We start from the raw sequence: 16275 nt of genomic DNA, 5'->3' as shown, positions 1-16275 counted from the left end.
AGGCAATGGCAGGGAGTGATGAAGGTAGCTATGCCCCCTCCCCTTTCTACCAGTATGAGTTGTGATTAGGTATCCAAAGAGGGGAACTCAAGAAAAACGAAATGAAAACATTTTTGTAAGTTATCCCTGAATCATCATGTGGCCGTATAAATAGAAAATGTAAAATTTTCAGAAAGCAAACATCCTTATTTCTACCTACTTTCTATTCCTATCAGAAAAGCCCCAAATGCTCAAGATTAAAGCTGACTTTGAAAATGCAAATACTTAGCAAATTTAGAATACGGTACATATTCAATATGCACAAGCCAAGTTGAAAAGCTCTCTTTTATAAGACCAAATGGCTGAAAAATTTGTGTTTATCATACTTTAGAAAGATTAATAACTAATAACTGATCACACTACCTTAGAAGGTTTATTGAAAAGGCAGGCTCCACCTCCACTGTTCAGGAAGTCATGATACTCTTCAACATTACACTGGGTAAACTTCTTAGGAAGATAGTAACTGTAAGACAGAAGGAAATTAATAGCTGGGTACAATTTTTGCCTCCCTTGTCTGTATAATTAGTGTTAAAACTGAACATTGTTAAAATTATACATTTTCTCAAAAGTGAAAAATAAATTCCACTTATGTACAATATTTGCATTCAAATTCCTAAAAGTTTTATTCAATCAGTATATTTCTAAATTCTTCATTTGGTGAACAATGGTGATGATGGGTTGTTCATTATTTGCATACATATTCAAAGGAAACACACACACTTGTAATTTCCATCAAAAAGAGGAATAATTTATTTCATAATAAGTCATTCCTAAAAATTACAATTGGGCTGGAACCCAAACTGCAAAGCAGTCTACAAAACAACTGACCTATAATCTACAAACGTGTCAAGGTCATGACAGTCAAAGAAAGTCAGGAACTGTTCCAGACTGAAGGAAGCTAACGAGACATAAAAACCCCATGCCTGATTCTGAACCTTTTCTAAAATGACATTCTGAAACACAGAGCCAGTGTTGAATGAGGGCTAAGAAGGAGATGATTTATTTGTTGTCCTGTGTTTCTGTAGGAGGATGTCCTTATGGGTAGAAATGCACACCAAGTTGTTGGCAGTGATGGGGCACCAAGTTAGCAATTTATGATTCAAGAACAAAATGGTTTTGTTACTATTCTTGCAACTTTTCAAGTTTCAGATGGTTTAAAAAAAATGTATACAAATAAAGTAACAAAGGGTCAATAGAAAAAGAAATAACTATAGAGCAATTTGGCAATGTGTATTAAGAATCTTCAAAATGAGAAATATTCTCAAATCTAATGGTTCTAATTTTAAAAAATTTTCTTGAGGAGATAATTAGCTATGTGTTCAAATATGTCTGAACTCAGATATTTATGGTGGCACAGTTTATAATAGCAAATAACATGAAAATAACCAAAATGTTCAATAGTTAAAAAGCAATAACCTGTTAATAAAATAGAATACCATGTAGTTATTAATAATCATGGTGCTCAAGAATAAAGACTCAGAAAAAAAATGTTGATTATATAATGTTAAGTAAAAAAATGAATAAATAGTTATATATCCAACAGGATCCAAATTTTAGAAAAGAACAATAAAAATGAAAAGAAAAAAATATTAGATTTAAACATTATTTTAATATTGTTTTTGTAACATTAACCATGGTATTTAATTATGTAGTCAGTATTTAATTTTTAAAATCTGGATAACAGTTTACAAGTGTTCACTCTTTCATTCCTTCTACCTTTTCAATTATGATGGAAGTGGAGTTCAGGAAGGGAGGAAGCCCTCAAGCTGAGTATATGGAATGTTACTGAAATAAGAGCACAAGATGATGAAAATTTAGAAGTGTGTGTGGGAGGGGAAGGGGGGAGTGCGAGAAGAGATTAGACAAAGACCTTACATGCATGTATGCATTACCTATGGACATAGACAATAGGGTGGCCAGGGCCTGGGGTGGGGTGGGGTGGGAACCGGGTGGAGGGGAGTGATGGGAGGAAAAAAGAGGGACATCTGTAATAATCTCAACAATAAAGATTAATTTTTAAAAAAAGTAAGGGGTAGTGATAAGCTTGGCACGAAAGAAATGATTGTAGAACTTAGAAAGAATAAAAGATTAATGCCTGATAGTGTTTGACAGGTGGGACAGGGTAAGAATAAAACCCTTTCTCAGGAGAGCAACTGACACAACTCCTCCCACTCCTTGTTCCGTGAGGCGCCTTGGTAGCTTGAGACCAGCCATGTAGTGTCTACACCACAGGCTCTACTTCCTTCTCTACACCACAGGAAGGCGGCTGGGAATCTGAGAAGTGACCAATCTGGGCTTTCTTTCTTGTTTTTGTTTTTGAGAGTCAGCTTACCAGCACAGTCCTGTTTATATCCCACTGAATTAGAATTGAAGAAGATAAAAGGAATGGGAATTAGTATGTAAGCCATCAAGAACAAAGTTGTTCCTCATTTCCAGCCTAGATTCAAGGTCAAAAACATCTTTGACCTTCTGGATTAATTGACATCAATTGTTTTCATAAATAAGATACTCGTTTGTGAAAATACTTTACATAATAAAGCCACTGATAGAATCTACTGATTCTCTCTTAAATGCCTGTGGTGAGGGTCCATGCACTAAGTTATTGGGTGTCATATTCCTAGGAAGACAGCAGCACAGCAGGGAAAGGAAAAGTGAGGTATTTTCAAGTAGAAGTGGCTCACCCGGTGTCTCCCATTATGCATCCAGACCATGTGTCCTCACATTTACACTCGCCTAAGAGAAGATGAATACACACACCTTATTACAAAGTAAAAAAGGTGCATTTGAGTTGTTCCTATCTTAAAAAGTATATCTTAACTTTATTCCTAATATAATTTTTAAAAAGTAATACCTGCTTTCTAATTTCCCTTATACTTACAGTTTCTATGCAATGAATAACCACAAAAATCTACCCTGACCCTGTCAAGTTTACATAATTCTTACTAAAATTAAATCTTTTGATATTATCAAGTGGCCATATTTTTAAAGAATTCACTTAAAATAAAATACAATGAAACAGTGACACACCACTCCAGGATCTTAGTGTCACAGGCCTTTATGAGAATCCTTACAATTTCCTGTTTATTGTTAAAGCCTCTGCACCAAGGCCGCTGGTAGAAGGCAGTATGATATACTGGTTAAGCAGAAGGGCTTCAGAATCAGAAACATGCAGGTTCTAAACCTGGGCTTGCCATTTAACTTAATCTTGAGACATTAGCCTTTTATGATCTAGTCACATCTGTAAAATGGGGCTAATAATGCATATTTTGCATGAATATCTAGAGGATTAAATGAATATCTGCATGTAGGTAATACTGGCATTCAATTATTTGTCATATAATCGGTATTCCACAAATTATCATAGTTATTAATATAAGCAATTATATTTATAATGTCTGTTATTAAAAATAAAATAAATATGGTTATAATAAACGTACTCATAATACAAAATGAAGTAACTTGCTAAAATATACTAGTATTCCTCATAGATGCTAAACATAGCATATTTTACTAGGTCCATATTTACTAAGCCCTTTATCAGTCAGGCAAATTCTCTATGGCCATATTAAAGAGATGTTTTAACTAAACCATAATAAAACAGTATGCCTTAAACCTATATGCCTAAGATTTTTTATTAAAACACTTAAAATTATTTTGTCCTTTTTATGTTAAATTCAAACATTTATTATCACATAACTTTAAATGTTCATAACACATGGAGAAATTTTCATTGGTAATATAAATATAATGGTGTATTACTTTTGAAAAACGTTTTGTTTTGTGCCCTAACTGATTATCTTATGTTATCATTCAAAAAGCAACTGAATTAAAGAATCTCATTCTCCAAAATATTTCACAGATAGTCTATTTTAAATGCAATTAAACCACACGTGTACTTCAACTTACCACTTGCTAATTTTCTTTTGTCTGAGATAATACCAATATTATGGGCTAATGACTGGGCAAGTGTAACTGCCATTAAATCAGTTTTCCCAAACTGAAAAACAAAACAAAAGTAAAATACATGTAAATGCAAATTGTTTTCATTTAAGATGGGCCAGAGAAAATTCACAATATAATTGAAAATAAGTAATCTCTAAGTATTTTATTTGGCACAGGTTAAACACATACTAGCCAATACTGAACTACTGAGCATTTGGGAAGAAGTAGTAAGAAATAAATCCATGTTTAATTAAGCCTTATAGACTAGAAATCAGGGAATCACCAACTTATCGGTTTGGAAATTTAAATCTAATTCTGAGTCCAAATTTCACCAGTGACATGTCTGAAAAATGTAATACTTACATATGATTAGTCATTTTGATAATAATAAATGAGTAAATTATTTGTAACTTTTCATATCTGTATGTCCATTTGTACCCCTGAAATTTCCCCAAACTAAATAGAACGTGGCTTCTGAAAACAAATGCTAAATAACAGGATGTGGTGATGATCTTTGGCCAAAAAAAACTCAAGAAGACCTAGAGGTATTTTTTTCAATATACAGCCTCCCAAGGATTCAAGTATTTCCTTTTAGATCACTTCCATCAGGTTTAGTGCCTTAGGGGTAGAAGGAACCCTTTGAAAAGTCTGGTCCATTTTTTCCTCCAAAAATATGCCAAGTATCAAAGAAGGAAGAAAATTTCCAATTGGGTTTTTGTAGTAAGCTGAACAATTCAGAGAATTACTCAATTCTCTGGAAAATCAATCAAAGTGATAAACAAGGCTTTATTGTCCATGAAGGTAAAAGCAAATATTTTCATTAAATAATCTGTAAATAGCTAAATCTGGAAATTATTCTAAGTACATCATGAACAGAATTATCAGATATTATCTTCTATTATTCCTTATTCTGCCCTCTGGTCATTTACAGTAACTACACTGGTATTAATAAAACAACCTAACATGTGGAGAATGTGAACTACTGAGAACTTATCTCTTAAATATTAGGAAAACATTTTCAGCCATCATACCACTTTGTACTGTACAGATGTTCACACCTACTTCATTCACGCCTCCTCCTTTCAGCAACGAGCAAATCCCACCAATATAAGCTGCCCCGCTCCGGCTACTCTCAAATTGACTTCCCCTTTCAGAAAAGGAAATGAAAAATACTTACTGCTCACAGTTCAAATATCATAACACCTCTCATTATTAATTTATCACTCTTATTTTCTCAATGCACATAACATTTGTATACTATATGTTCCTGAAGCAAGGAAGGAATATGAAAATTATTTATACACATAACCAAAGAGAAAGGTTTCTGGGGGATGTTTCCCCATATAATCACTATCTTCAAGAGAACTCTACCTATTAAAAAAGAATTACTAAAATGATGTACTCTGAGAAGGATACAAAATCACTACTGTGCTATTTCTGCCAAAAATGCATAACTTGAATCTCATAACGAGAAAATATCAGCAGCACAAAGAGGGGCGTTCTATAAAATAATTGGCCCATACTCTTCAAAAGTGTTAAGTTCAAAATAAACAAAGAAAGGCTGAAGAAATATTACAGATTAAAGACTAAATAGACACGACAGTTAACGCAATGTGTGGTCCTGCGTTGGATCCTGAATTTGAGACAGGAGAGAATTAGCTATAAAAGACATTATTGAGCCCTGGCCGGCGTGGCTCAGTGGATAGAGCGTCGGCCTGCGGACAGAAGGATCACAGGTTCAATTCCAGTGAGGGGCACATGCCCAGGTTGCAGGCTCAATCCCCAGTGTGGGGTGTGCAGGAGGCAGCCAACTGATGATTCTCTCTCATCATTGATGTTTCTCTCTCCCTCCCTCTTCCTTCCTCTCTGAAATCAATAAAAAAAAAAGACATTATTGAGACAATTGGTAAAATCTGAATATAGACTATAGGTTAAATAACATATTACTAGTATACCAAGGCTAAATTATCTAGTTTTAATAATTTACTATAGTTATATAAGAAAATGCCTAAGTATTAAATGCCCATTAAGTAAAGGTCTCCAAGTTACTCTCAAATGGTTCAGAAAAAATAAATTGATAGATGGATGAAAGGAAGAAAAGGGGGTAAGAAGGATGAAAGGAAAGAAATAATAAGACAAATGGAGCAAAATGTAAACAATTAATGAATGTGGATGAAAGGCAAAGGGTTTTTCCTTACAACTTTTCTCTAAGTTTGAAATTATATAAAAATAAAAAGTTACCCCCGAAATATACTTTACTTCCATTTATAACTTTCTTTAACAAAAGCTCTGACTTCAAATGACAGGTTTTTAAAATGCTATTATATATATCTTGCTATTACATCAAATATACATGTTACAAAAAAACCTTTAAGAGTGAGAAAAACAAAAGATAAACTCTGGAAATACTAAGCTCTCATCTTAAATAAAAAACAAAGCTAACATTTAAAAGTCAACATTAAAGATGTTGTTTTTAATAAGTTAAAAATACTCTGTATGAACATTAACAGTACTTCTACTCAGTAAATGCTTTCATTAAATCTCTTGAAAATTTAAATGAAATGTATATGCAATAAGAAAATAACTCAAAATTAAAGCTCTTACATTTTCATGCCAATTTTTAACAATTTATACTTTACAACTTCTTCCCTATCAAATCCTAAATGCATTATGCAGTACAAAGGATACATCTCAGTCACAGGTCTTAGAGCATTCAACATGGAACCAGAAAAAGTAATAAATCATTACAAAAGTTACGTACGAAAAAAGGTGAACTGCATCACTTTTCTCTTTGATAAAATCCCTCCTGTATTTCATAAACTCACGTAGGGTGACCAATGGATTTTCAGATATGGCAAACTTGTTGTCAGCTGCCCAGGTTTCCATGGCAACCAATACTATCCTTGTCTTAAGTTGGTCTTTATATATCTAGTATATAACAAAATGAACACACCAGCTATACATGTGGTAAAATCAAATGTTTAATGAACAGGACAAAAATTCCTACTTAAGGAAACACCTTGAGTCTTAATTAATGTAAGAAATGTCATTGTTTTTAAGGGAGAGAGTTATTTTTATAATTTACATGCATTTCCCTTGAGTAACAGGGAATCCATTGTTTAGCAAGTAACACCCAAAGAACAGTGCTAGTTAGAAACAAAAGATCATGTTTTGACAAATACTTGTGGCCTTATTCAAGGCTCTCCCTGAGTCCACCTTCTGGCACCTAGACAAAGCACCCCTGCATTCCTGAGTTCCCCTAGTAGAAATGGAACAATGAAGACTCTCCAAGGAAATCATCTCCACACACCCCGACTGTCCCTGACTACAGTCATAGAGAAGGTACAGGCACTGTCTTGTCAGGGGAAGATTTGGAAAGTAGATATAGGAGGATTATTTAGTTGCGCAATTCCCAGAGCATCAGGCACCCTTTTGAAAAAGGCAAATCTTATACTGCTTTTCCACTGGTGGAAGTACAGGGTGAGTATCTTTGTTAGGGCCTGTGACTCCACCTTTTCCTTTCCCATGTGAAAAATACAGGAAGGAATATCAGGCATAAACCTGTGGGTAACTGTGGCCACTTCCTTTTATCATCTTCCCAGCCAGATAGCAAAGTTGATAAAGTCAACTGCATGGTTCCCCGGGAATTGGGAGACACCTTAGCTAAAGTGTAACTTAGAGTGGTGAAAATGTGAGAACCACATTATCTGTTCTACTAGCCATCAAGACATAAAATTCCTCTATGGCAATATTGAATCGGGTTGATACTTACTAAATCCGCCATGTTCACCACAGATTTCGCATATGTATTGGTATGTACAACTGAAAGCCGATGTTTTTTGAACTGAAAGCAAAAGAAAACAAGTGAAGAACTTTCAAAGTCATCAGCAAATAATCAACTCAATAAAGAAAACATGGTGTAACTGAAAGATCTCTATGGTTTTCTGTAAAAAATATATATAAATAAGAATTGAGACCTAGTCCTTTACATGCTATAGTCTGAGAAAAGGCTCTTAAAAGTTGGAGGCCTCAGTTTACTCATCTGTGATATGAAGGAAAAAATACTCATTCCATCTGCTCCACAAATTTATTTCTATCAAGAGATTATTATTCAAAATAATTAAAACATATAATGTTATCTATGAATTGCAAGACATACTAATATAAGTAGCATCAAAGTCAGAAAAAGTGAATGTGAATACTGCTAAAAGTACAAAAATGTATGAATTCTATAAGACTTAGTCAGGAGAAGAAAGCCCTAAAGGTTACAAAGAGGTAGCTTATAAGCAAGATGTGAATCACATATATCTTTTGTTTGGCCCCGAAGCTGTTTTAAAAATCAGAAAATACCATGTAAAACCTGATTTCTGGCTTCACTTTAAATTAGCATCCCTACGTGGTAAAAACTGGTAACTGCGGAAAAGCAGCTGCTCCCACTAGACCAGCCATGTGACATTCCTTTCTTCACCACAGGCCTCACTCCTCTCTATTGTTTAATACCTGACTCACTTTATTCATGTTTTCTGCACAAAGATGTCTATAGACATGTGAATTTGTGATATTTCAAAATACCCCAAATTATGTTTTTGCAACTTATTCTTGTTTTGTAAAAATCTCAGGGAATAGTAACATGCACTGAATTCGAAAAGGTAGAAAGGTAAAACTTAGTCTTAGCCTTAGCAAGAAAGAAGCACTCAATCTTGATGGTATAATTAGTAAAAAGAATTAAAATTCATATTATTTGTTTAATCATATGTAAATAAATGACATTTTCCCTCAAATAAATCATTCAAAGTAAATCCAAATGTACTTTCACGTGAAATTAAGTAAAATCAAGCAATGTGCATCATTGAACACTTGTAGTGCAATGCCCTAGTTATGCAGAACAATCAGTATAAGACTAGACTGTGACTATAACCATATGACTGCTACATGCCCATGAACTGAATCTATGCAGGAATTGAATATAACAAAATAAAAGACTCAACAGAAATGAGTTTTGCTGGATTCTTATCCTAAAAATCTTTATTACTTCGCTATATAAGCTTTTCCGTATGTTTTACTGCACAACAAGACAGAAATAGAAATGTTGCTTCTATTTCACTAGGATAAAGTTGAACATTGAAAACTAAAGTTTCATATTATTGATGTCTCACTAGTGGAACTTTTCATTTTTTTAAAAAATCTTGCCATTTTAGTAAGAGGAAATATTCGCCCCTATATTAGTCAAGTAGGAATTGATATTAATCAAGAAAGCGTTGACATTATGAGCCCCAGGAATATTTTTGGAACTTCACAAAACACTGTTAGTTACTTTCACCTAAGGGTGTTTCCTTCTTATATGTTGTTGCTGGGTAACAAACATATCTGGTTACACAAATACCTTGTACAGGTTAATGCTTTATGGACCTCTTTCTTCTGAACATATTCCTGCACTGACCATACAAACAAGTGCAAACAACAAAAAAATTCAGCAAATCCTACCATGAGATGATCGTTCACAATCATCAGTTCAATATATTTGGTTTCCTCCTCTACATTTCGAGGATAGCGATGGAGCTGCAACATAGTAAAGGAAATGGCACCTAAATAGGCCCTCTGAACTTGGCTGTGAAAAACTAGAAAATTGTTATACATTAGATTCTCAGACCTTATTCATCTTACAGCTGAAAATGTGTACCTTTTCACCAACCTCTCCCTATTTCTCCACCTCTTAGATCCTGGCAACCACTTTTCTATTCTCTGTTTTTATGAGTTTGACTTTTTTGTTGTTGTTTTTTAGATTCCATTTATAAGTGATACTGTGCATTTTTGTATTTTGGATTTAAGGCTGAATAATGTTCTATTGTATATATACCACATTTTCTTGATCCATTTATCCATTGATGGACACTCACATTAATAATACTGCATTGTATAACAAATTGGCTAAGAAAGTAGAACTTCAATGTTCTTATCCCCTAAAATAGGTAAATCTGTGAGGTGATAGATGTGTTAATTAACTCCATGGGGGAAATGTTTTCACAATGTACACTTAAATATCTTACAATTTTATTTGTCAATTACACCTAAGTAAAGCTGAAAACTTTTCAATAAGAGAAACTAAAAAATATGGGAGAAGTAAACAAAACAGTTTCCCCCTTTTATTCATTTAGCATTTATTTTTTCATTTTCTTCAATTAACTTAGTTTTTGAGGAAGTAATACATTTACATGGTTCAACAATTAAAGAGTTATAAACAAGTAGAGGGTGAAAGTCTTCCTCTCACCTCTGTCCCCCATTTACCCCGTTTTTATCCTTCCCCAACAGTGGGCACAGCAGTTACTGGTTTCTTCCAGAAATATGTATGCATATAAAATCAAAGGATATACATTTCATTTTGTACTTCCATCTATTTCATTCTCAGGCTATTTTCATTTAACAGTATACCTCAGAGATTATAATAAAATGGTTTAATTTAAGCTCCCGAGAATCTCTGAGAGGTCTACCGGGAGTGAGATGATTGACACTTGTATTCTTTAATCTCCAAATGTGGGCTTGAGACATGTTCCTTCCCCTGGCAGGGGTGAGAGGATCCCCCAAATGACACAGGAACTTTGTTAGGATAGTTTTGAGAGTTCCCAGGTTTGGATTATGCAGTGCAGCTACATCTGTCTGTTCAACAACAAATTTTCTCCACCTTCAAAATCATGACCAGAGAATGCTACTGGCCACAGCCACTAAGGCAGTCATATCCCTTTGTTCTCCACAGTCTATAGCACAATCTTTAACAAGATATGCAAAATTAACTTTTTCCTTTACGCCATGCTTTGATAAACAGTTTTTTCAATCAAATCTTTTTTTGCTCACTTGCCCAAGGGCCATTTTGGTGATGAGGGTATACAATCAAACCTAAGTCAATAATGAATGTGTTTTGAGTACTGCATTTAAAGCAAACTAAAACATTCCTGCCATGTGGATTTGTTTCATTGCTAACACACTCCCAAACTTTAACAAATTTTTTTTTCAAAATCCCTTATAATAAGTTGATAGGGAATAACAGACATAATTTGGGGTTTGAAAACTAAAAAGTAACATAAGCTGCATCCAATCACAGGAGTATCTTTAAAAATGGGTGTTTTTAGGGTGCTAGTCTCTGCATTTTTAACTGTGGAGGAAACTGAGCCTTTTAAGTTAATACAGTAGATTCACAAGTTCCGACATTTCCTGAAGGTCAGAATGTTGCCAATATTGGCCACACAGTTTTAAAATACTTCATCTCCCTGGGTCCACACAGTTCTCAGAAAGAGAAATCAAGAGTTTGTCTGCTTAGCATATGACTGGATGTTGCAAATGTTTATGAAAAACATAAAGAATTATGTCAACAGAAAATCATCCTGTTCTCTCATTTATTAACTCATGAAAATAATTCCTGTTTCCAATTAAATCCTGATGGCAATTACTTCTGTCTATGTAATTGGGCCTCAATATATATGCATATTCACAAAACATATAAAGTTCAGAGTAGTAATTCATAGAACACAAAGACTTCTGAGAGGCAGTGTATTAAGCCTATGTGGCCATCAGAACTTCTCTGAGACCAGACTTTCTAGGTCAGAATCCCAGATCCACCTCTGGGTAACCCAATATATCCTTGGGCAAGTTACTTAAGCCTCCTATGCTGAAATGTCCTTATCAGTAAAATGGAGAGAATAATAATACCTTCCTCATAAGATTATTATGAGGATTACATGTGTTAATACAATTAAAATTCTTAGAACAGGGCCAGGCACATGGTAAGTACTCAATAAAATTTAGCAGTTACTGTTCACATTAGAAATCTGTCTGCAAACATGTTTTATTTCATACAGATTAAACATATTTTAAAAAGAAAACACCTGATCCTTCAACTGTTTGATCTTTCTAGAGATCTAGTTCTCTCACCCTGTGTTTTTATGCCACACACATACTATCACACCAACCACTGCCACAAGGTGAGGATTGCTTCATTCTGATGGCCCGAGTTCTTACTTTGTCTGAACCATTTATCAGCCCCATAATTCTGCACAAGTCATTTCCACATTGAAAAGCCATTATTTTTTTCCTGGATTAGAGTAATAATAGTACTTACTTCATGTGGTTAAAGCACTGTACAACAGCTGTTATTTTTATTACTAAGTCCAAGATCCATTGAACATTCATAAGGTAGACATCCTAATTTTGTATTCTAGACTCCAAAGTAACTCAAGTGTGACAATAGCATTTGTGGCTTCAAAACCTGATGGATTCACTCAGAAGGGGTTATCTTTAAAAGGATAAACATGAGGATAGGCACCATACAGGCAGATCCCAGGATATGCATACTATGTGGCGCATAGCAGGTAAGGAAAAAGGCCTATGTTAGAAAGAATCTGAAATGCCACGGCAGGGCCCCATAATCCATCTACATGACAAATAACCACATTATCACCACTGTCTTGAGTCCTCTCTGAGTCTATGAAAAAATATAGCCACACCTCCACTGCTGGTGACAGATCCATCGTGCTTACTGCTTACCACACCCTGACAAATGTCTTAACTAATATCCTCTCACAGGGACTTAATGTAGTCAATTGACTGGCAGTTGCCAAGTGTTTTTAAAGCATCACGATATATACCTGTGAATACATACCTGCCGTTTAGTCCTTTTTGGTCTTGGCTTCAAAATAAATTTTGGTGGAGTGATGTTTACTTTTTGGAACTCTAAAAAGAAATAAAAATAAATTAAATTAAACTTATTGAAATGTCTACCTTTATTTCATACAAGGCAATCAAAGTTTTACTAGCCCTTCCTAGTAAAAATTATATAATTATACTTTATTAATAATTGTAATTTTAATAAGTAGTTGTAAATTTTATAAGATATAATGTTTCACTTAATGATAATACAGAACATTAATCAAAACAATTATGTTCATATCAATACTGAATAAATACATTATGAATGAATATAATTCAAAAAAATCTCAAACATTATTCCTGTTCTAATTTAGCTCAAAGTTTTTCTCATATTTCTCCCATAAAACCATTACATTCTCTTTTTTTAATATATTTTATTGATTTTTTACAAGGAGGAAGGGAGAGTTAGAAACATCGATGAGAGAGAAACATCGATCAGCTGCCTCCTGCACACTCCCTACTGGGTATGTGCCCACAGCCAAGGTACATGCCCTTGACCAGAATCAAACCTGGGACCCTTGAGTCCGCAGGCTGACGCTCTATCCACTGAGCCAAACCGGTTAGGGCCCATTACATTCTTTATTGGGAACCTTCTATCAGGCGTCCTCAAATTACGACCCACGGGCCACATGCGGCCCGCCAAGGACATTTATCAGGTCCACCAGGTGCCTCTGCCTGTCCTGCTTAGCAGCCGACTCGTCCCGGGTCCGCAGTGCGCATAGGAATTTGTTCATAGTTTGTTTTTTTTTTAAACTATAGTCCGGCCCTCCAACGGTCTGAGGGACAGTGAACTGTCCCCCTGTTTAAAAAGTTTGAGGACCCCTGTGCCAACCTGACCTACATGTTTACTACTGACCTTCATTAAAGAATGACACTCCAAGTGTTGGTGAAGAAGTGTTGGTGGAGCAATTAGGACTCTCACATATGAGAGTATAAAATTGATCAAAAAGAAAAACAAAGAAAGAAAAGACACTAGTCCTAAGAAATGTGTCATGTAAAACAAAAGGATCTACCATCAAACAAGTGTGGAGAACACCTGATCATACTCTGTCTCTGGGAAATACATAATGCATAAAAAGACAAAGGTGCTGATAATCCATAACCCAGTGACACTATATTTAATTATAAATTAATAAGTTTATTTTTGAGCTTATTTCACAAAAGTTGCAGTTTTGACATCTATTTCTAATTTTCTTCTAAGTTATCATAGTAAATCTAAGTGTCTTGAAAGTTAAATAACACTCTTAAAATGGACAGGGCCAACACTAATAAGAAAAGAAAACCAGAAACTAATTAAGATAGACCTGAGTTTTCAAAGAAATATGTTCAAAACTCATTTTTAATAACAGCAAAACTGCCAAGTTACTTCCAAAATTTCTTTTGGAAATAAGCCCTCAAAAAAGTCTTTTTTTTTTCTTTTCAAATTATAAGATTGTATCATGGCAAGCCTACAATAAAGTCCTGGGGGGGGGTATTTATCACTTTAAATATTAATTAATGTTGGTTACTTCCAGTAATATCTATTAGATTGTGGCTTTATTCTCAGGCAGCTAGTCATGAATAATTTTCTTCCCATAAGAGGAATTATAAAAGTTACATAAGGTAGCTGTGTGAAATAATAGCATTATATGCTCATTTGCAGATTTTTCAAAATAGTGAATTCTATAAAATAGGACCTTATGTCCCAATGGCAACAGGAGAGAAGGGAGGGTCCTAGTTCTCTTTAAGGGAACTGCATGAAGTCAAGGAGTTAGAAATTTATCTCAGAGAGGAAGGGACATTAGAAAACATTTATTTAATTTCTGATGAGAAGACAATGAAAACTCTTTTTAATTTAATAAATCTTTATTGTTCAGATTATTACAATTGTTCCTCTTTCCCTCCCCCCATAGCTCCCCTCCACCCGGTTCCTACCCCACCCTCTGCCCTTACCTCCCCCACACTGTCCTCATCCATAGGTGTACGACCTTTGTCTAGTCTCTTCCCGCACCCCCCACACCCCTTTCCCCCTGAGAATTGTCAGTCCACTCCCTTTCTATGCCCCTGATTCTATTATATTCACAAGTTTATTCTGTTCATCAGATTTTTTATTCACTTGATTTTTAGATTCACTTGTTGATAGATATGTATTTGTTGTTCATAATTTTTATCTTTACCTTTTTCTTCTTCTTCCTCTTCTTACAGAATACCTTTCAGCATTTCATATAATACTGGTTTGGTGTTGATGAACTCCTTCAGCTTTTTCTTATCTGTGAAGCTCTTTATCTGCCCTTCAATTCTGAATGATAGCTTTGCAGGGTAGAGTAATCTTGGTTGTAGGTTCTTGCTATTCATGACTTTGAATATTTCTTGCCACTCCCATCTGGCCTGCATAGTTTCTGTTGAGAAATCAGCTGACAGTTATATGGGTGCTCCCTTGTAGGTAATTAACTGTTTTTCTCTTGCTGCTTTTAATATTCTCTCTTTGTCTTTTGCTCTTGGCATTTTAATTATGATGTGTCTTGGTGTGGTCCTCTTTGGATTCCTCTTGTATGGGGTTCTGTGCGCTTCCTGGACTTGTAAGTCTATTTCTTTCACCAGGTGGGGGAAGTTTTCTGTCATTATTTCTTCAAATAGGTTTTTAGTATCTTGCTCTCTCTCTTCTTCTGGCACCCCCATAATTCGGATGTTGGTATGCTTGAGGTTGTCCCAGAGGCTTCTTATACTATCTTTAAATTTTTGTATTCTTTTTTCTTTTTGCTTTTCCAGTTGAGTGTTTTTTGCTTATTCATATTTCAATTCTTTGACTTGATTCTTGTGTTCCTCTAAGTCTGTTGTTGGGTCTCTGTATAATATTTTTTATTTCAGTCAGTGTATGTTTCGTTTCTAGTTGGTCCTTTTTCATATCCTCGAGGGTCTCGCTAAATTTATCAGCCTTTTCTAGGAAATTCTTGAAAAACCTTTTAATGGTGGTTTAGAACTCTATATCCAGTTGTTTGCTTTCCTCCATTTCTTTCATCTGTGATCTGTTTCTTTGTCTCCGCATTTTTGCTGCTTCCCTGAGTTGGTAGAGTAGCTTTGTGTGCTAGCAGTCAGTTCTCTCCAAGCGCGCACCTCCGGACCTCTGCCTTCCGCAGCTCCTGAGTCTCAGTGTGCTTTTCTCTTTTCCTGACAGTCCAGATCCCCTCCCCGAATGAGTCTGGGTTCCCAGAGTCTCCCCCGGAACTGGAGTTCAGCGCAGTCGGGGGCTTCCGTCTCCCTCCCGCTTGAGAAAGCCAACTGCGCACTCAACTGCCAGTCCTCTCCTCGCGTGTGTGCACGCCCCTCCGTACCTCAGCCTTTTGCAGCTCCTCTGAGTCTCAATGTGCTTTTCTCTTTCCTTCTAGTTGTAGAATTTCCACTCAGGCAGCTTTCTTGTGGTTCTGGATGATGTCTGTTTTGTCTTTTAGTAGTAGTTTTGAAATTGTTGTGCAAGGCAGCAGTTTAGGTGTTTATCCATGCTGCCATCTTGGTTTCTCCGACAATGAAAACTTTTAAGTCGTTTTCCTAAGCAGCAGTTTAGAATTTGCTATCAGTTTAGTAAATTTTACAACTCCCCTTGGTCCTCTCTCCCAGAGA

At 35.2% G+C, this 16275-nt stretch overlaps 1 protein-coding gene across 28 annotated transcripts in view; it reads right to left on the bottom strand.

Annotated features, from left to right (window-relative positions):
- The window catches only part of ADAM22 (ADAM metallopeptidase domain 22), a 190466-nt gene that overhangs the window by 53999 nt on the left and 120192 nt on the right, over positions 1-16275 (bottom strand). For all 28 annotated transcript variants that reach the window (XM_080664405.1, XM_080664411.1, XM_080664395.1 and 25 more), the window contains exons 8-15: positions 12632-12702; positions 9466-9540; positions 7754-7825; positions 6743-6909; positions 5044-5128; positions 3946-4036; positions 2721-2772; positions 403-502 (exon numbers count right to left, since the gene is read on the bottom strand). In XM_080664405.1, coding sequence (XP_080520531.1) covers positions 403-502; positions 2721-2772; positions 3946-4036; positions 5044-5128; positions 6743-6909; positions 7754-7825; positions 9466-9540; positions 12632-12702 — 713 coding nt within the window. The remainder of the gene's footprint in view (positions 1-402; positions 503-2720; positions 2773-3945; positions 4037-5043; positions 5129-6742; positions 6910-7753; positions 7826-9465; positions 9541-12631; positions 12703-16275) is intronic.

Source organism: Plecotus auritus, assembly GCF_963455305.1.
Source record: "Plecotus auritus genome assembly, chromosome: 4".
NCBI lineage: Eukaryota > Metazoa > Chordata > Mammalia > Chiroptera > Vespertilionidae > Plecotus > Plecotus auritus.
This window is presented reverse-complemented; position numbering and strand designations above follow the sequence as displayed.